The sequence below is a fragment of the Coregonus lavaretus genome (assembly GCF_964263955.1).
Source record: "Coregonus lavaretus genome assembly, chromosome: 2".
Lineage (NCBI taxonomy): Eukaryota > Metazoa > Chordata > Actinopteri > Salmoniformes > Salmonidae > Coregonus > Coregonus lavaretus.
The window spans coordinates 8,557,108-8,578,018 of record NC_139989.1 but is presented as its reverse complement, the minus strand read 5'-3'; the positions used below and the strand labels follow the sequence as shown (position 1 = coordinate 8,578,018).

The window sequence follows — 20,911 nt, the reverse complement described above, 5'->3', positions numbered from 1 at the left end:
ACAGAGACGTTATGGGAGCTGCCACCTGTCCAAAACCCCGGATAAACCTCCGGTAATAATTCGCAAAACCCAAGAACCGTTGCACCTCCTTCACAGTGGTTGGGGTCTGCCAATTACGCACAGCTGACACCCGGTCTACCTCCATCTTCACCCCTGACGCAGATAACTGGTAACCCAGAAAGGAGACCGACTTCTGGAAAAACAGACATTTCTCTGCCTTGACATATAGGTCATGCTCCAACAGCCTCCTCAATACTCGGCGCACCAGGGCTACATGCTCAGCACGGGTAGGACTATACACCAGAATGTCGTCGATGTACACAACTACTCCCTGTCCCTGCATGTCCCGGAAAATCTCATCGACGAAGGATTGGAAGACTGAGGGAGCATTCATCAACCCATATGGCATGACTAGATACTCGTAGTGTCCGGAAGTCGTGCTAAACGCTGTCTTCCATTCATCGCCCTCTCGAATGCGTACCAAGTTATATGCGCTCCTAAGATCCAATTTTGTAAAGAACTGCGCACCGTGCAGTGACTCCGTCATAGTCGCAATCAGAGGAAGTGGATAGCTGTACTTCACTGTGATCTGATTGAGACCGCGGTAATCAATACACGGGCGCAGACCTCCATCCTTTTTCTTTACAAAAAAGAAACTTGAGGAAGCGGGTGAAACGGAGGCCCGTATGTATCCCTGTCTAAGAGACTCAGAGATGTATGTCTCCATAGCCTTTCTCTCCTCTTGAGACAAGGGATACACATGGCTCCGCGGGAGAGCTGCTCCTGACTGGAGATCTATCGCACAATCCCCCCGTCTATGAGGCGGCAGCTGCGCCGCCCTAGTCTTACTGAACGCCAGTGCCAAATCCTCATACTCGGGGGGAATCTGCAGTGCTGGCATTAGATTCGGACTCTCCACCGAGGTCGCCCCTATGGAAACACCCAGACACCGCCCCTCACATTGAGCAGACCACCCTTTAAGAGCTTTCTCTCGCCACCTAATAATAGGGTCATGAGTCATCAACCAGGGAAGACCCAGCACTACCGGATACGCAGGAGAGTCAATCAGATAGAGCTGAATTCTCTCCTCATGACCCTCCTGCGCCGTCATCTGAATGGGTGCTGTGACTTCCCTAATCAACCCAGACCCTAACGGACGGCTATCTAGGGCATGGACGGGGAAAGGCTTATCCACTGGAAGGAGGGGAATCCCTAACTCTATACAGAACTGGCGATCTACAAAATTCCCAGCTGCGCCTGAATCTACCAGCGCCTTATGCTGGGAACGAGGTGCAACCTGTGGGAAACAAACAGGCAAGGTTAGGTGCACGACAGAAAGCTCTGGGTAAGCAGGGCGCCTACTCACCTGGGGGGACCCCCCAATGCGTGACCTGCCATCTCCCTCACTGGAGGACCCGCCCCAACACCTAGCCGCGGTGTGCCCTCCACGACCACAGTTGGTGCAAGGGCCGGGTCCCCTCGGGCTCCTCCTCCTCCGTTCCCTAGCGCCAGCACCTCCGAGCTCCATAGGGCTCGGCTCGGAGGTGCTGGAGAGTGGAATGGGCGAACCCCCCCCTCCGGGACGCCCACGGGTGGCGAGCAGGGTATCCAGCCGGATGGCCATGTCGACCAGCTGGTCGAACGTCAACGACGTGTCCCTGCACGCCAACTCTCGCTGGACGTCCTCCCGGAGGCTGCAGCGGAAATGGTCGATATGGGCCCGCTCATTCCACCCTGCATCAGCCGCTAGGGTCCGAAACTCTAAGGCAAAGTCCTGGGCGCTCCTCATCCCCTGTCGGAGGTAGAATAGACGTTCCCCCGCCGCCTTCCCTTCCGGTGGATGGTCGAACACAGCACGGAAGCGGCGGGAGAACTCCGCATAGTTCGTGGTAGCGGCGTCCATTCTCCTCCACTCGGCGTTGGCCCACTCCAACGCCTTGCCGGTGAGACAGGAGATGAGGGCTGAGACGCTCTCGTGTCCCGAGGGCGCCGGGTGTACGGTGGCGAGGTAGAGCTCCACCTGCAGCAGGAATCCTTGACACCCGGCAGTGGAGCCGTCGTACGCCCTCGGGAGCGAGAGCCGAATCCCACTAGGTTCCGGAGATGAGACAGGGGGGCTGGCCGATGGGGCTGGTTCGGTTCTTGGAGGTGTGGGAACCCCGCTGGTCTCCCATCGGTGCAGAGTATTCATCACCCCCTCCAGGGCATGACAGACCTGGTTGATGCGGTCCTCCTGACCACGAAGACGTTCAGCCATCTCGGCTGTCGGCGCGGTCGCTCCTGCTGATTCCATGGTGAGGATGCGTGATTCTGTCAGAGTGGTGTGTGTAGATGAGTGGAAAGGAATCAAGCGCAGGAACCAGGATGACTTCAACCGTCTTTTATGTTACTGTTCAAACACGTGAACAAACAGTCGCCTACCCAACCGGGTGGCGCAAAACAATTACGCACAAAACAGTGCGAAAATACACATGAAAAAGCGCACGCAGTGCGAACTCTCGGGACAAGCCAACAACGAGAGAAAAATGACCATACAGAGGCAGTCTGACAATCAACAATCACGCATAACACCTGACCCAAACACACGAACTAAATAAGGGAACAATTAAGACACAAATAAGGGACAGGTGTGTAGAACAGACAAAACCAAAAGAACATGAAACATAGAACGGTGGCAGCTAGTACTCCGGAGACGACGACCGCCGAAGCCTGCCCGAACAAGGAAGAGGAGCAGCCTCGGCCGAAACCGTGACAGCTACACTTCTCTCCTCTCGTCCCTCACTCTCTATACTTCTCTCCTCTCATCCCTCACTCTCTACACTTCTCTCCCCTCATCCTTCACTCTCTACACTTCTCTCCCCTCATCCCTCACTCTCTACACTTCTCTCCCCTCATCCTTCACTCTCTACACTTCTCTCCCTTCATCCTTCACTCTCTACAATTCTGTCCAATCAACCGGCAGTCTTCTCTTCCCTCACCACACTCTCTTCTTGTCTCTTTCCTGATCCCTCACTCACTTCTCTTTCCCCACTGACTGTAGACAATGAGGCAACTTTGTATTTTGTTGGCCTATTCACCATTTGTGTCACTAATGTATTACCTTAATCCAGAAAGCTAGTGGTACTAGTGGGTCTCATATGGGTAAACCACTATAAGCCTCATCTCTCTTTGAAGAGCCACTCTCTCCCTCCCTGTGAATCCAAGGCTTAGATAGGCAAGTCATATTCTTGTCATCAAATCCACTTCCTGGCTACAGGACTATAATGCTAAAGCTGCCCTTTTCTCTTAGCGCTGTTCAAACATGTCATCTGCGACTGTAGTGTAAACTGTAAAGGGCTTTATTGTCTGTTAGTCAGTGCAGGTGTCAGATTATATTGAGAATGAGGAGAGAAAAAAAGGGGAGTAGACATGAGGCGGGTGATTGTGTAGTGCTGTGGGTGGTTACATGGCGACACCCTGATAAAGTGCTGATGGACAGCCTTTGTATCCAGTGTATGTCCGTCACAACCCCTCTCTCTCTCTCTCTCTCTTACCTCTTACCTCTCACCTCTCACCACTGAACAAACGCTATTTCTGTGTCATTTAATTATCTGGAGTAAATTAGGTTATACAATAAAAAAGTTCCTGTCCTGGATGCTGATTGGCTGATAACTTGTTCCATACTTATTTCATGATAAACCATGGCAAATACCTGTTTTACTGTTCTATCTGAATTATCACTACACATCCATACGAATATTTCCACTGTACTTCCTCTCTATGGCCATCCAGGCAATTCATAAACTTCATCTCCATGAAGTACACAATATGCAGATTATTGACTAGTAATCCTGGAATTTACACAGGTTAAACACTGCCCACTTGTGGACAGATGAGTTCCAGAACATAACCACTCCATTCTCTTGCCTCTCTCTCCCCACTAGTGAGCACACCCAGTGCACAACCACCTGCTCCCGCCAGGGGACCACCGACACAATCAAAGAAACAGGAGAGAAGCCAGGCCAGGATCTCCAGGACCCCCAATCCTCCTACACCGAGACCCCATCCACCTCCACCTCCATGGGGCTGTACCTGGACCATGAGTGGGGTCTTCTCTCCAGGTCCAGGGGTATGGACTGGGACAGCCGGGACAGCGTCCTAGAGGCTGAACGGGCAGGGTGGGGGAGGGGACCGTGCTACGCCCACCACAGTGAGCTCCAGCTCTACCAGGCAGACCCATCCGGTACCACCCCCACAGACACAGACATCCCCCCCTCATACAGCAGGGCCACGGGCCTGAACAGGGAGGGGGCCGAGCAGGTCTCATCCAGTAGGACCCATCACGAGAAGAGGCTAGTTGTGGTGACGCCTGACGAGAAGTCCGATTTTCTGTCGGGCGTCACGAGCACCACGTTTCCCTCACTCACCCACGAACTGACGGCCAACGATCTGCTACGCAACAGGTATTGTATTTAGTCACAGCTAGTCTTGCGTTGTCAATTTCATTACCAAATATTGTTAATCACTCGGCTATCAGAACACCGGAGATCGAGGTTCAGATTAGTTTGTTTATTTGACAATTCCAAAGGCTTTAGGTGAGCCGCCCTCAACACAAAAATGTTTAGAGTCCACCTTCATAGACCCTCGCTCTCACTATCCATCAGGATGTTCTACGACGAGGAGCTGGAGGACTCTGAGCGTTTCTACGGCAACCAGCCAGCGCTGCTCCAGCTGCTCTATGCCCTCTACAACATGCTGGTGGCCCACTCAGAGATGGTGTGTTTCCTGGTCATCATCCTCAACCACATGATCTCAGCTTCCGTGGCCACGCTCGTCCTGCCCATCCTGATCTTCCTCTGGGCCATGCTGTCTGTCCCCAGGCCCAGCAAACGCTTCTGGATGACCGCTATCGTCTACACAGAGGTATTAACACACAGAAGCACTTAGTCAGGTTCTTATCAATGTAAATCTGCCCCTACCCCTTGTCCCATGCAGTCTTAAAGAGATAGTTCACCTAAATTAATTAGAGTAAACTTTAATATTTTTAATTGCACATTTTCATAAATGTATTTGTTTTTTTCTTGCATTGTCAAGTGACACATTTTGTTTTATCCAACTATGAAAAATGCCATTAATGGGCCTTCCAAGTGGCACAGCGGTCTAAGGCACTGCATCACAGTGCTAGAGGCGTCACTAAAGACCCGGGTTCGATCCCGGGCTATATCACAACCGGCCATGATCGGGAGTCACAATAGGCGGCGCACAATTGGCCCAGCGTCATCCGGGTTTGGCCGGGGGGCTTTACTTGGCTCATTGCACTCTAGCGACTCCTACAGGCGGGCCGGGTGCCTGCAGGCTGACCTCGGTTGTCAGTTGAATGTTGTTTCCTTTGACACATTGGTGCAGCTGGCTTCTGGGTTAAGCGGGCTGGTGTTAAGAGGCGCGGTTTGGCGGGTCATGTTTCGGAGGACACATGACTCGACCTTCGCCACCCGAGCCTGTTGGGGAGTTGCAGCGATGAGACAAGATCGAAATTGGAGAGATAAAAGGGGTGTAAAAAAGTGATTATTCTAAAACATGTTCAGGGTGGAAAGAATGCTATTTTATGATTAAATAAACTGAATTCTACTACACTGTACTCAATTAATAGTCTTTATAGAACATGTTGATATGTTATGAGTCAAGCATCTATATGTTTTTAATGTTTTCCCCCTTCTCTCTATACCACCAGGTCACCATCGTGATCAAGTACTTCTTTCAGTTTGGTTTCTTCCCCTTCAACCAGAACATTGAGCTGGACAAGTCCAAACCCTTCCACCCTCCCAACATCATCGGTGTGGAGAAGAAGGAGGGATATGTGCACTATGACCTGGTTCAGCTGCTAGCTCTGTTCTTCCACCGATCTATTCTCAAGGTGCCCACTAAGTCTTTAGCTACATGGTTATTCCTTTAAGGGAGTTAACTTTCTTCGAAAATAAGATACAACTTTTAAAAAGTGGACTACCCCTTTAACTACGTTGTTAAATGTTACTTATTACCTGTATTGATACACTGTTATATTTAGCACACTGGTGTGATAACCATTCTATTCCTTGGTCTTGACCTCCAGTGTCATGGGCTGTGGGATGAGGATGACCCCAGGGGAGGAGGGGGGGAAACCCCTAAGCAGCACCACCATGACAGGGAGAAGAGGTCCAGCTCCAGGCGTGTGGAGAAGCAGGCCTCGGGGGGCAGCATCTCCCTGCTGGAATCGGTACGCGCCCGCTTCCCCCACCGCTTCCACTCCCTGTCCACCTCCACCCAGCTGTGCCGCAAGAGCTCCAGCTCCGCTTCCCACCTCTCCCAGCGCACCCTACGCTCCGGCCACTCCAGAGGAGGTGAGGTCACACTAGCTCCTAAGTGCTGAATAATATCTCTTTTATTGGGCTTGTTTTGTTTAGACTTTTAATTATGTAATATGTGAGGCCCATGTCTTCCAAACCTAACCAAACCTGGTCACGCCACAGACAGCGTGAGCTCAAGGCACAGCCTGCGGAGAGGGGGCAGCCTGCGGAGAGGGGACAGTATGCTGAGTGTCCAGCAGAGGAGCAAGAAGGAAAGGATCCTGGAGAAACTCAGAGAGCAGCTCATCAAAGCCAAGTGCTTCACTGTCAAGAAGTAGGTGGTCTGGATGTCATGTTTGAATATTGACTTGAAGATGCTATATTATACTGTTATTAGGCTACTAACTGGCAATATTCAGACACACTTCAGGATAATACATTGTTAATAAAAACAACATTACCTGTTCATAAAGGTATTTTGTTTACCTTGTTTACATTAACAGATAATTGTTTGTAAATCTTTGGCCATTCTCTGTTTAGAACTCTGGAGATCTACGTCCCCATCCGTCAGTTCTTCTACAACCTGATCCACCCAGAGTACAGTGCTGTGACAGACGTCTATGTGCTCATGTTCCTGGCCGACACTGTCGACTTCATCATCATCGTCTTCGGCTTCTGGGCTTTTGGGGTAAGTTTGATATATAACTGCTCAAATTCAAATAAAATCAAATAAAATGTTATTTGCCACATGTGCCGAATACAACAGGTGTATACATTACAGTGAAATGCATACTTACAAGCCCTTAACCAACAATGCCATTTTTAAGAAAAAAAAAGAAGAAAAAAAAAAATTAAGTATATACAGGGGGTACCGGTACAGAGTCAATGTGCGGGGGCACCGGTTAGTCGATGTAATTGAGGTAATATGTACATGTGGGTAGAGTTAAAGTGACTATGCATAAATAATAAACAGAGTAGCAGCAGCGTAAAAGATGGGGTGGGTTGGGGTGGGGTGGGGTGGGATGGGGGGGGCAATGGAAATAGTCTGGGTAGCCATGATTAGCTGTTCAGGAGTCTTATGGCTTGGGGGTAGAAGCTGTTAAGAAGCATTTTTGACCTAGACTTGGTGCTCCAGTACCGCTTGCTCTGCGGTAGCAGAGAGAACAGTCTATGACTAGGGTGGCTGGAGTCTTTGATAATTTTTAGGGCCTTCCTCTGACACCGCCTGGTATAGAGGTCCTGGATGGCAGGAAGCTTGGCCCCAGTGATGTACTGGGCCGTACGCACTACCCTCTGTAGTCCCTTGAGGTCGGAGGCCGAGCAGTTGCCACACCAGGCGGTGATGCAACCAGTCAGGATGCTCTCGATGGTGCAGCTGTATAACTTTTTGAGGATCTGAGGACCCATGCCAAATCTTTTCAGTCTCCTGAGGGGGAATAGGCTTTGTCGTGCCCTCTTCACGACTGTCTTGGTGTGCTTGGACCTTGATAGTTTGTTGGGGATGTGGACACCAAGGAACTTGAAGCTCTAAACCTGTTCTACTACAGCCCCGTCGATGAGATTGGGGGCGTGCTCAGTCCTCTTTTTTTTTCCTGTAGTCCACAATCATCTCCTTTGTCTTGATCACGTTGAGGGAGAGGTTGTTATCCTGGCACCACACGGTCAGGTCTCTGACATCCTCCCTATAGGCTGTCTCATCGTTGTCGGTGATCAGGCCTACCACTGTTGTGTCGTTGGCAAACTTAATGATGGTGTTGGAGTCGTGCCTGGCCATGCAGTCATGGGTGAACAGGGAGTACAGGAGGGGAATGAGCACGCACCCCTGAGGGGCCCCCGTGTTGAGGATCAGCGTGGCAAATGTGTTGGTACCTACCCTTACCACATGGGGGCGGCCCGTCAGAAAGTCCAGGATCCAGTTGCAGAGGGAGGTGTTTAGTCCCAATTCGAGTATAGTCCCAATTCTAGTATAAACTGTCCTTATTCATTGTGTTTGTAATTGAAACCCAGTGCAATGAATTTCAATTTTCCCTAAATGGCCAAGAACACTTTTGAACTTGAAACATTGAAGAAAACAAAAACCTTCCAAATGAATAACATGACTTCATGTCCCCCATAGAAACACTCTGCCGCAGCTGACATCACTTCCTCCCTGTCGGAGGACCAGGTTCCTGAGGCCTTCCTGGTGATGGTACTGATCCAGTTTGGCACCATGATCATCGACCGAGCCCTCTATCTTCGCAAGACTGTCATGGGAAAAGTTATCTTCCAGGTCATCCTGGTGTTTGGTATTCACTTCTGGATGTTCTTCATCCTGCCTGGAGTCACAGAAAGGTATGAATGTGGAGAAATAACATTAACATTTAGTCATTTAATCATGTAGTCATAACCAGCTCCCTCTTTCTTTTAAATTCCTTACTAAATAGTTGCATCATTAGTAAGTGACGCATAATGGTGAATGTTTTCGAGTTACTTTGAAAATGCTCATTAACATTGTTTCCATTTTAATCACCAGACGGTTCAGTAAGAACACAGTGGCCCAGCTGTGGTACTTTGTCAAGTGCATCTACTTTGGCCTGTCTGCCTATCAGATCCGCTGTGGCTACCCCACCCGCGTCCTGGGCAACTTTCTCACCAAGAGTTACAACTACCTCAACCTCTTCCTCTTCCAAGGGTGAGTGCTCTGAAGACTAGTGTAACTACAATCACAAAACGACAACATAATCATGAATTGAATGAATTTCTGAAAAAAGTATGAGACTAATTTCATCAGTGATGGCACATGCTCCCAATAAGCTGGTTCATAACCTATATTGACTGTTGGTCCTAACGTTACCCTAACATTGTCCTAAAGTTGTCCTAAATATTCCTGATCTCCAGGTTCCGCCTGGTCCCGTTCCTGACAGAGTTGCGAGCAGTGATGGACTGGGTGTGGACGGACACCACCCTCAGCTTGTCCAGCTGGATCTGTGTAGAGGACATCTACGCCCACATCTTTGTTCTCAAGTGCTGGAGGATGTCAGAGAAGGTGAGGGACCATGGCCCACTGTGTTAGTTCTCTAGGACCTCCCTATCCATCTCTGAATGAGGGTTAGAGGGGAAGAAGATAGTATGTTGTCAGAGAGGCTATGTGGAAATGAGATACAGCAGGTTTTTGTTTCTTTGTTAGTACTTTTATTTTATGATGTGAAGCACTTTGTTATTTGCATTGAAAAGCACTATAAAAAATACAGGCACCAATTATGTACAGTGGGGAAAAAAAGTATTTAGTCAGCCACCAATTGTGCATGTTCTCCCACTTAAAAAGATGAGAGGCCTGTAATTTTCATCATAGGTACACGTCAACTATGACAGAAAAAATTAGGGGAAAAAATCCAGAAAATCACATAGTAGGATTTTTAATGAATTTATTTGCAAATTATGGTGGAAAATAAGTATTTGGTCAATAACAAAAGTTTCTCAATACTTTGTTATATACCCTTTGTTGGCAATGACACAGGTCAAACGTTTTCTGTAAGTCTTCACAAGGTTTTCACACACTGTTGCTGGTCCATTCCTCCATGCAGATCTCCTCTAGAGCAGTGATGTTTTGGGGCTGTCGCTGGGCAACACGGACTTTCATCTCCCTCCAAAGATTTTCTATGGGGTTGAGATCTGGAGACTGGCTAGGCCACTCCAGGACCTTGAAATGCTTCTTACGAAGCCACTCCTTCATTGCCCGGGCGGTGTGTTTGGGATCATTGTCATGCTGAAAGACCCAGCCACGTTTCATCTTCAATGCCCTTGCTGATAGAAGGAGGTTTTCACTCAAAATCTCATGATACATGGCCCCATTCATTCTTTCCTTTACACGGATCAGGTGTCCTGGTCCCTTTGCAGAAAAACAGCCCCAAAGCATGATGTTTCCACCCCCATGCTTCACAGTAGGTATGGTGTTCTTTGGATGCAACTCGGCATTCTTTGTCCTCCAAACACTACGAGTTGAGTTTTTACCAAAAAGTTATATTTTGGTTTCATCTGACCATATGACCTTCTCCCAATCCTCTTCTGGATCATCCAAATGCACTCTAGCAAACTTCAGACGGGCCTGGACATGTACTGGCTTAAGCAGGGGGACACGTCTGGCACTGCAGGATTTGAGTCCCTGGCGGCGTAGTGTGTTACTGATGGTAGGCTTTGTTACTTTGGTCCCAGCTCTCTGCAGGTCATTCACTAGGTCCCCCCGTGTGGTTCTGGGATTTTTGCTCACCGTTCTTGTGATCATTTTGACCCCATGGGGTGAGATCTTGCGTGGAGCCCCAGATCGAGGGAGATTATCAGTGGTCTTGTATGTCTTCCATTTCCTAATAATTGCTCCCACAGTTGATTTCTTCAAACCAAGCTGCTTACCTATTGCAGATTCAGTCTTCCCAGCCTGGTGCAGGTCTACAATTTTGTTTCTGGTGTCCTTTGACAGCTCTTTGGTCTTGGCCATAGTGGAGTTTGGAGTGTGACTGTTTGAGGTTGTGGACAGGTGTCTTTTATACTGATAACAAGTTCAAACAGGTGCCATTAATACAGGTAACGAGTGGAGGACAGAGGAGCCTCTTAAAGAAGAAGTTACAGGTCTGTGAGAGCCAGAAATCTTGCTTGTTTGTAGGTGACCAAATACTTATTTTCCACCATAATTTGAAAATAAATTCATTAAAAATCCTACAATGTGTCACTAGCTGAGGTTAATGTGGTGCGGGAGTCAGGCGCAGGACACCGAAGCTTAGTCCAACAACGTTTACTAGTGCAAACCCAAGCACAATACACTGAACGGCCTCAAACAACAAACAGAGGCGAGCGATTACGCAGACTGTGCGTAAACTAACAAAACAATAAACAGAGAAAACACGCAGCACTAACGGACAGGCGAATAACAACACACAACCTAACCAATACAACACAGGCAACTTATAGAACACATAATCAGACACAAACGGACACAGGTGCAATAGACAGACAAAAGCAATCAAACATAGAAACATTCAACGGTGGCAGCTAGTACTCCGGGGACGACGAACGCCGAAGCCTGCCCGAACAAGGAGGAGGAGCAGCCTCGGCAGAATCCGTGACAGTACCCCCCCCTTGACGCGCGGCTCCAGCCGTGCGCCGACCCCGGCCTCGGGGACGGCCAGGAGGACGCGGACCCGGGCGCGTGGGATGCCCACGGTGGAACTCAGTCAGGAGGGATGGATCTAGGATGTCCCTCCTAGGCACCCAGCACCGTTCCTCCAGACCGTACCCCTCCCACTCCACGAGATACTGGAGACCACTCATCCGGCGCCTCGAGTCCAAGATGGTCCGGACCCTGTACGCCGGGGCCCCCTCGATGTCCAATGGGGGCGGAGGGGTCTCTCCTATCTCATCTTCTTGGAGTGGGCCAGCTACCACCGGCCTGAGAAGAGACACATGGAACGAGGGGTTAATATTCTTGTAATCAATAGGCAGTTGTAACCTGTAACACACCTCGTTCAATCTTCTCAGGACTTTAAAAGGCCCCACAAACCGCCGACCCAGCTTCCGGCAGGGCAGGCGGAGGGGCACGTTTCGAGTCGAGAGCCAGACTCGATCTCCCGGTGCGTATACCGGTCCCTCACTGCGGTGGCGATCGGCGCTCGCCTTCTGTCGACGGATGGCCCGCTGCAGATGGACATGTGCAGCGTCCCACGTCTCCTCCGAGCGCCGAATCCACTCATCCACCGCAGGGGCCTCGATCTGGCTCTCGTGCCATGGTGCCAGGACCGGCTGATACCCTAAAACACACTGGAAAGGTGTTAAATTGGTGGAGGAGTGGCGGAGAGAGTTCTGGGCCATCTCTGCCCAGGGGATATACCTAGACCACTCCTCCGGCCGGCCCTGGCAATAGGACCTCAGAAACCTACCCACATCCTGGTTGACTCGTTCAACCTGCCCATTACTCTCTGGGTGGTACCCCGAGGTAAGGCTCACCGAGACCCCCAAGCGTTCCATGAACGCCCCCCAGACTCTGGAGGTGAACTGGGGACCTCGGTCAGACACAATATCCTCGGGGACCCCATAGTGCCGGAACACGTGGGTAAATAGGGCCTCAGCGGTCTGTAGGGCAGTAGGAAGACCCGGCATTGGGAGGAGACGACAGGCCTTGGAAAACCGATCCACAACGACCAAAATGGTGGTATTCTCCTGGGAGGGGGGAAGGTCGGTCACAAAATCCACCGAGAGGTGGGACCATGGTCGTTGTGGAACGGGCAGGGGATGTAACTTTCCCCTGGGCAAATGTCTAGGCGCCTTACACTGGGCACACACCGAGCAGGAGGAGACATATACCCTCACATCCCTAGCTAACGTTGGCCACCAGTATTTCACGCTAAGGCAGTGCACTGTCCGGCCAATACCTGGATGTCCAGAGGAGGGTGATGTATGAGCCCAATAAATAAGGCGGTCACGAACCTCGAGCGGAACGTACGTCTGCCCCACAGGACACTCGGGGGGAGTAGGGTCGGTACGCAGGGCCCGCTCGATCTCCGCATCGACCTCCCACACCACCGGAGCCACCAGACAAGACTCCGGCAGTATGGGAGTAGGCTCAATGGACCTCTCCTCTGTGTCATACCGCCGGGACAGGGCGTCCGCCTTACCGTTCTGGGACCCTGGGATGTATGTGATCTTAAAAACAAACCGGGTTAGGAACATGTTCCACCTAGCCTGACGAGGGTTTAGTCTCCTAGCTGCCCGGATGTACTCCAGGTTACGGTGGTCAGTCAGAATGAGGAAAGGGTGTTGAGCCCCCTCAAGCCAATGCCTCCACACCTTTAGGGCCTGGACTACAGCTAACAGCTCCCTGTCCCCTACGTCATAATTACGCTCCGCCGAGCTGAGCTTCTTGGAATAGAACGCACAGGGGCGGAGTTTAGGTGGCGTGCCGGACCGTTGCGACAGGCCTGCCCCAATACCGGCCTCGGACGCGTCTACCTCAACTTGGAATGGTAAAGCGGGATCCGGATGCGCCAGCACCGGAGCCGAAGTGAACAGGTTCTTTAGTTTAACAAATGCCCTGTCCGCCTCAGCTGACCACTGCAAACGCACCGGACCCCCCTTTAGCAGGGACGTGATGGGAGCTGCCACCTGTCCAAAGCCCCGGATAAACCTCCGGTAGTAATTAGCAAAACCCAAAAACTGCTGCACCTCTTTTACTGTGGTTGGAGTTTGCCAATTACGCACGGCCGACACACGGTCAACCTCTATCTTCACACCAGACGCGGACAATCGATAACCCAAAAAGGAGACGGACTCCTGGAAAAACAAGCATTTCTCTGCCTTGACATACAAGTCATGCTCCAACAGCCTCCTCAACACTCGGCGCACCAGGGCTACATGTTCGGCTCGTGTAGAAGAGTACACTAGGATGTCGTCGATGTATACTACCACACCCTGCCCATGCATGTCCCGGAAAATCTCGTCAACAAAGGATTGGAAGACTGAAGGAGCATTCATTAACCCGTATGGCATGACGAGATACTCGTAATGACCCGAGGTGGTACTAAATGCTGTTTTCCATTCATCCCCCTCCCTAATGCGCACCAGATTGTACGCGCTCCTGAGATCTAACTTTGTGAAGAACCGCGCTCCGCGTAATGACTCCGTCATAGTCGCAATCAGAGGAAGAGGGTAACTGTACTTAACCGTGATCTGATTGAGACTACGGTAATCAATACACGGGCGCAAACCCCCGTCCTTCTTCTTCACAAAGAAGAAACTCGAGGAAACCGGGGAAGTGGAGGACCGTATGTATCCCTGTGCCAAGGACTCGGCTATGTAAGTCTCCATAGCCGCGGTCTCCTCTTGAGACAGGGGATACACACGGCTCCGCGGAAGTGCCGCTCCTGTTTGGAGATCTATCGCACAATCCCCCTGTCTATGAGGTGGTAGCCGTGTCGCCCTCGTTTTGCTGAACACAAGTGCTAAATCCTCATATTCAGGGGGAATGCGCATTGCGGGCACTTGGTTCGGACTCTCCACCGAGGTCGCCCCTAAGGAAACACCTAGACATCTCCCTACACACTGGGCAGACCACTCCATAAGAGCCCTCCGTTGCCACGCAATGGTAGGATCATGGGCGCTTAACCAGGGAAGCCCCAGCACCACGGGATACGCAGGAGAGTCGATCAGATAAAACTGAATGATCTCCTCATGACCCCCCTGCGTCGTCATCTTAAGTGGTGCTGTGACTTCTCTGATCAACCCCGACCCCAGCGACCGGCTGTCTAGGGCATGAACAGGAAAGGGGGCTTCTACCGGCCGAAGGGGAATTCCTAACCTATAACAAAATTCACGATCAACAAAGTTCCCAGCTGCGCCTGAATCTACTAGCGCCTTATGCTGGGAATGAGGTGCCACCTGTGGAAATCTCACAGGTATACACAAGTGGCCAACAGAGAGCTCTGGGTAAGTGGGGCGCCTACTCACCTGAAATGACTCCCCAGTGCGTGACCTGTTGTCCCCTCTCCCAGGAGACCCTCCCCAGCACCTAGCCGCAGTGTGTCCTCCACGGCCACAGTTGGTGCAGGGGACGGCCCCCCTCGGGTTCTCTCTCCTCCTCTCCCTAGCGCCAGCACCCCCGAGCTCCATGGGAACCGGCTCGGAGGTGCTGGAGGGTGGAATGGACGACCCCCACTCGGGACGTCCGCGGGTAGCCAGCAGGGTGTCGAGACGGATGGAAATGTCCACCAACTGGTCGAAGGATAGGTTGGTGTCCCTGCAGGCCAGCTCACGACGAACGTCCTCTCGTAGGCTACACCGGTAATGGTCGATGAGGGCCCTCTCATTCCACCCCGCATCCGCCGCTAGAGTCCGGAACTCCAGGGCGAACTCCTGTGCACTCCTCTTCCCCTGTCGGAGGTGGAACAGACGCTCCCCCGCCGCCTTCCCCTCAGGTGGATGATCGAACACAGCCCTGAAGCGGCGGGAGAACTCCGCGTAGGTGATGGTGGCGGCGTCTATTCCCCTCCATTCGGCGTTGGCCCACTCCAACGCCTTGCCGGATAGACAGGAGATGAGGGCGGAGACGCTCTCGTATCCCGAGGGCGCCGGGTGTATGGTGGCCAGGTAGAGTTCCACCTGCAGGAGGAACCCCTGACACCCGGCTGCAGAACCATCATATGCCCTCGGGAGCGAGAGCCGAATGCCACTGGGTTCCGGTGCTGGGAGAGGAGGACTGGCCGATGGTGATGGTAAGGTGTGCGAAGGCGTGGGCACCTCCCCCGTAACCAATCGGCGCAGCGTGTTGGACACCTCGTTCATGGCGGCCCCAAGTTGCCGGATCATGGTGTCTTGGTCGCTGATCCGATCCTCCAGCGACTTGGGTGCCGCCGCTGCTCCTGCTGACTCCATCGTGGTGTGTTGTTCTGTCACTAGCTGAGGTTAATGTGGTGCGGGAGTCAGGCGCAGGACACCGAAGCTTAGTCCAACAACGTTTACTAGTGCAAACCCAAGCACAATACACTGAACGGCCTCAAACAACAAACAGAGGCGAGCGATTACGCAGACTGTGTGTAAACTAACAAAACAATAAACAGAGAAAACACGCAGCACTAACGGACAGGCGAATAACAACACACAACCTAACCAATACAACACAGGCAACTTATAGAACACATAATCAGACACAAACGGACACAGGTGCAATAGACAGACAAAAGCAATCAAACATAGAAACATTCAACGGTGGCAGCTAGTACTCCGGGGACGACGAACGCCGAAGCCTGCCCGAACAAGGAGGAGGAGCAGCCTCGGCAGAATCCGTGACACAATGTGATTTTCTGGATATTTTTTTCTCAATTTGTCTGTCATAGTTGACGTGTACCTATGATGCAAATTACAGGCCTCTCTCATCTTTTTAAGTGGGAGAACTTGCACAATTGGTGGCTGACTAAATACTTTTTTTCCCCACTGTAGGTTCGCCAAAAGTTAACAAATGTTCATAAAAACTTTAACTAAACTTGATCATTTATTTCCAAGAAACAATTTGTTCTGTTCAGAGGCCTGATCCTGTATGTTGTTTACCAGAGGTACCCCCAGCCTCGCGGGCAGAAGAAGAAGAAGGTGGTGAAGTATGGGATGGGAGGTTTGATCGTCATGCTGCTCATCTGCATCGTTTGGTTCCCGCTGCTCTTCATGTCGCTGGTCAAGTCCGTGGCCGGGGTGGTCAACAAACCTCTGGACGTATCGGTCACCATCACCCTGGGAGGCTTTCAGGTATGAAAACTATGTCAAAGGCAGGGTTGTGGGCAATTCCATTTCTGCTTACTTAATGAATTGACTGAATTTAAATGGAATTGACATCAACCCTGGTTGACTGTATCAGTTCTTTATTGCCATTTGTTAATTTTAGAATATGACACATTACTATCTGATTTTAGTATCTTAACGTTGGTATCTCTTCCTTCAGCCCATCTTCACTATGAGTGCCCAGCAAAATCAACTGAAGGACATCAGCAAAGCAGATTTTGTAGACTTCATGAATTCGTACAACTACATTCCGGTAAGAAAACCACCTATTTTACAGCTTGCTTTCTGAATAATAATTTTAGGCCAGATTTCTCAAGATTTTCAAATATCTTTTGATGCTATAGGTTTGAATACTATTACATTCTGGTTTGAATATATTACTGTGTATTACTATAATTAAGGCCTTTCTCCTCCCACTCACCAGGGACTTGCACATTTAAGTATTGTGTGTTTTAATATTTCCATACATCTATCCATGCAGTCAGCGATGCAGTTCTTGGAGGCATACACATCAGAGGATGTGACTGTGGCGGAGCTGGAGGGCAGTTCCAACTCACTGTGGACCATCAGCCCCCCCAGCAGGAAGAACCTCATGGATGTTCTCAGCAAGGAGGAATACTTCCCTGTCACCATGTCCTGGACCATCCAGAGGTAAGAGAACCAGGGCCCTGTTCATTAGGCACCAAAAGGGAAGAAAACAGACTGAAACAGTCCAATAAGATACACTCATTTTCATTAGCGTTGCAAACCGCTTTAAACCGTTTTCCGTTGCGTGCCTTAATGAACACTACGCTGGACGAACCAATACTCTAATTACCTTTAAAATGTATATTGCAGAATCTGTAACGCTTCCGCTTTACAGATTGAATAGAGCCACTATACTCACACACTTCTTATGAACTCAAAAGTGTTTTGAACTGTAACTTGGTAAAGATTAGTGTTGTGTAGGTCCACATAGGTTACATAGTACTTTAGAGATCTGTTGAGATATCTGCCCAGTTACAATGTTTGTGAGGCAAGAATTTACATTTATGTGTGCACAAAGTAATATGTGTGGGAAAGAATGTGTGGTGTACTATTTTTGACTTGCAAAATATCTACTGTATGTAATTTTGTCTCTCTTTAACAGGAATCTCAGTCTTGGAGCCAAAGCTGAAGTTGCGACAGATAAACATGTAACATACCTTGATATGACAACGCGACAACAGTTAGTAGATTTACTGAATGGGACCAGAAACCAGGCTGTGTAAGTAGCCTATGCTAAGGGAAACAGACTATGAATTTTCAGGCTTAATTAAGCCTTTATAAGGTCTGTATAGATGCTTCATAAATCATTCATAATTGAAGTGATGCTCCAGAACTTTGTACAATTTCAGTAGTTTTGAAAGTGGTGCTCACGAGTCAAAATGGGTCCCAGTTTTTTTGTGTACTACATCAGCCAATTTTGTATTATGTCATTTATTTCGTATGATTATATAATTTTTTTTGCAATTCGTATGATATGTTACAAATCCAACTCGTACAATATGTTATGTTTTGTTGTGATTAAGATCCCGGACTGCATCTTTAAATGTAGTTTCTTTCTCTCCTCTCTAGGGTCATAGAACAAGTATTCCCATGCTTCCTCCGAGCTCCCAGTGACTCCAATGCCAAACCTATAGAACAACTCTATAAAGGTAATGCTCAAATCCTTAAACCGGGAAAGACTTCATATGGATAGAAACATTGATATATTTACATTGTCTCTGAAATAAACACTTCTTTTTTAACTGAAGCATCCCCCTCTTATTACTGACTGTTGATATATCATTTATGATATCTCCATTTCAGACAATGGCTACAAGAACATCCTGCTAGACCTGGAGAGAACCCACAACAGCAGTGGTGAGATACAGGAATGGTGGATCGTAGACCAGCCGTCGGCGGGACAGATCCAGATGAGGGGTGCGGCGGTGGGGAAGAAGAGAGAGGCGGGCCTCCAGCTCTACGTGTTCAGTGACAAAGTCAGCCCGCCCAGTCTGGGCTTCCTGGCAGGATACGGGTGAGTGGAGGATATCTGACGGTCTGACTTGGGTCATGTAACTCATGTTCAGTAACGCACACTGTAGGAAAACGTTTTGCAACAGAAAATTATCATTTCTGATTGTTTGTCAGGCAGTACCAGCTCGTTTCAAATTGTTGTGTTGCGGTTACTGGACACAACCCTGGTGTTGCTTTCTAAAATGTTTCCTGCATTTATAATGATTTATTACTTATTATAAGCATGTATGAGCCTTTATAATGTCTTATAACAAGGCTTATAATGTGTTATGTCTCTCACCAACAGGATCATGGGCCTGTATGCCTCGGTGGTGTTGGTCATCGGCAAGTTTGTGCGCGAGTTCTTCAGCGGCATCTCCCATTCCATCATGTTCGAGGAGCTGCCTGCCGTAGACCGCATCCTGAAGCTGTGTACCGACATCTTCCTGGTCAGAGAGACGGGCGAGTTGGAGCTGGAGGAAGACCTGTATGCCAAGCTCATCTTCCTCTACCGCTCACCAGAGACTATGATCAAGTGGACCAGGGACCAGAAAACTAAGTGACAGTGCCGCCTAGTGGGCGGCAGAGACATGAAAAAGCACAATCCAGCAGGAAGTAGCTAGCTCGCTGCGCTCCCTGTATTTTGGTGGGATGGTAATAAGGGACCCTATCCCTATCAAGCCTGCCATGAAAAACATTGACCTACACATGAAAGGTGACTTTGAAGAACAGTGGTGGCTGGTGGTACTTTAAATGAGGAGGACGGGCTCATAGTAATGGCTGGAACTTAATGAATGTAATGGTATCAAACACATCGTTTCCCTGTGTTTGATACCGTTCCATTCACTCCATTCCATCCATTATTATGAGCCGTCCTCCCCTCACCAGCCTCCTCTGTAAGAAGCAGTTTTTTTGTTTGTACTCATTTAGTACAACTCTGAAGAATTGCAGCCATCAGTCAGTCAGTGTGTTTGAGATGTCACAGACAGACAGGGAGACAGACAGGGAGTCAGACTGCTGCTGTCCTGCCTGCCTCCAGACATCTGGCCTTTTTTCTATTGGGAAACATGAACCAAGGGTTGTGCAATATACAGTCCTGATAGCTGGCTGTAAACTTGAACAGACATGTTTTCTTGAGCTACACAGGAGAAGGGAAAAGCCAAGAGAAGGGGGGCAGCGACAGAGACACTAGACACTTTTATTTTCCAATATATTTTCCTTTACAGTAGCCTACCTGGAAGTGCTTTGGCTTTTCCAGCAAGACAACGACGAGAGGTTGTAGAAAACCCACTGGGCACACACTGGTTGAATCAACGTTGTTTCCATGTCATTTCAATGAAATTACGTTGAACCGACGTGTAATAGACGTTGAATTGACGTCTGTGCGCAGAGGGAAGTTAAAATAATTTGTTTCTACAGAGTAATCAAGGGAGCTGTGGCAGACATCGTTCTCAGGAAATGTGTATCATCTCACCAGAAAGGGATGACGTTTTTGGTTTTGTTTGAACCTGTAGGACACCTAAGAAAGACAAACAATAAAGGGCAAAACAGTGATGTGATGAACACTGTATGCAGCATAGAATTCTATTTCTATATTATGGAGCATGTCCATCTTGATGGAGACCCTATAAAGACCTATGAATTGAGGGCGTCAATACAGATACTGTCGTTGAAGTGCGTAACCTGTGTCGGTTATATTTGATTGCTTGAAAAACCCTTGTTTTTGACATAAGTTAGTGTTATTTTAAATGTACAAGTTCATACATTCAACCAAAATGTGATCAAGGCCGTCAAATCTATGCATTGGGAAATGCAGCACCATGTGTAAGTGAACAGACTGTTTTCATGTGTAAGGAATCTAGTTTGTGACGTTATTGTGGTTCAGTGACCTGAACGTAACACGTTTGAAAGCTGACGTGCTGCCATTTAATTTCATTCCATGACTTGATTCAGTAAAAACAGAGGGCATGCCACAAACATCAAGCCTGCCACAAACATCAAGCCTGCATACTCCACAAAACTTGACACACATTTTAAGATTAGTTGTAAACATGAATCATCGTCTAGCTTTCAGTCAGTTCAAAAGTACAGGCATAACGTATAATGAAACTGGAAAGGCATTCTGAAATGAAAACTAAAGTACAATAATATACCAATTACCCAAATATATTATTTTCTTAACATACATTTGATTCATTATAAGTGCCTTCACACACAATAGTAACTGAAATGGCTGCTTTCAACACTTCATACTGTACAAATTCAGAAATCGTCTCATCCACCCCTTTACACTTCAATTA

At 49.1% G+C, this 20,911-nt stretch overlaps 1 protein-coding gene across 1 annotated transcript in view; it reads left to right on the top strand.

Moving 5' to 3' along the window:
* The window catches only part of LOC311099994 (piezo-type mechanosensitive ion channel component 2-like), a gene marked incomplete at its 5' end in the record, with an annotated part of 204,057 nt that extends 183,581 nt beyond the window's left edge, over nucleotides 1-20,476 (top strand). Inside the window, 16 exons of the mRNA XM_084140722.1 lie at nucleotides 3,924-4,442; nucleotides 4,644-4,902; nucleotides 5,711-5,893; nucleotides 6,089-6,356; nucleotides 6,486-6,636; nucleotides 6,843-6,990; nucleotides 8,419-8,633; nucleotides 8,815-8,973; nucleotides 9,180-9,327; nucleotides 16,371-16,559; nucleotides 16,753-16,845; nucleotides 17,074-17,243; nucleotides 17,722-17,838; nucleotides 18,189-18,268; nucleotides 18,423-18,633; nucleotides 18,919-20,476. Of these exons, the coding sequence (XP_083996848.1) occupies nucleotides 3,924-4,442; nucleotides 4,644-4,902; nucleotides 5,711-5,893; nucleotides 6,089-6,356; nucleotides 6,486-6,636; nucleotides 6,843-6,990; nucleotides 8,419-8,633; nucleotides 8,815-8,973; nucleotides 9,180-9,327; nucleotides 16,371-16,559; nucleotides 16,753-16,845; nucleotides 17,074-17,243; nucleotides 17,722-17,838; nucleotides 18,189-18,268; nucleotides 18,423-18,633; nucleotides 18,919-19,174 (3,166 nt within the window). The 3' untranslated portion in view covers nucleotides 19,175-20,476. The remainder of the gene's footprint in view (nucleotides 1-3,923; nucleotides 4,443-4,643; nucleotides 4,903-5,710; nucleotides 5,894-6,088; nucleotides 6,357-6,485; nucleotides 6,637-6,842; nucleotides 6,991-8,418; nucleotides 8,634-8,814; nucleotides 8,974-9,179; nucleotides 9,328-16,370; nucleotides 16,560-16,752; nucleotides 16,846-17,073; nucleotides 17,244-17,721; nucleotides 17,839-18,188; nucleotides 18,269-18,422; nucleotides 18,634-18,918) is intronic.
* Nucleotides 20,477-20,911: the final 435 nt, after the last annotated feature.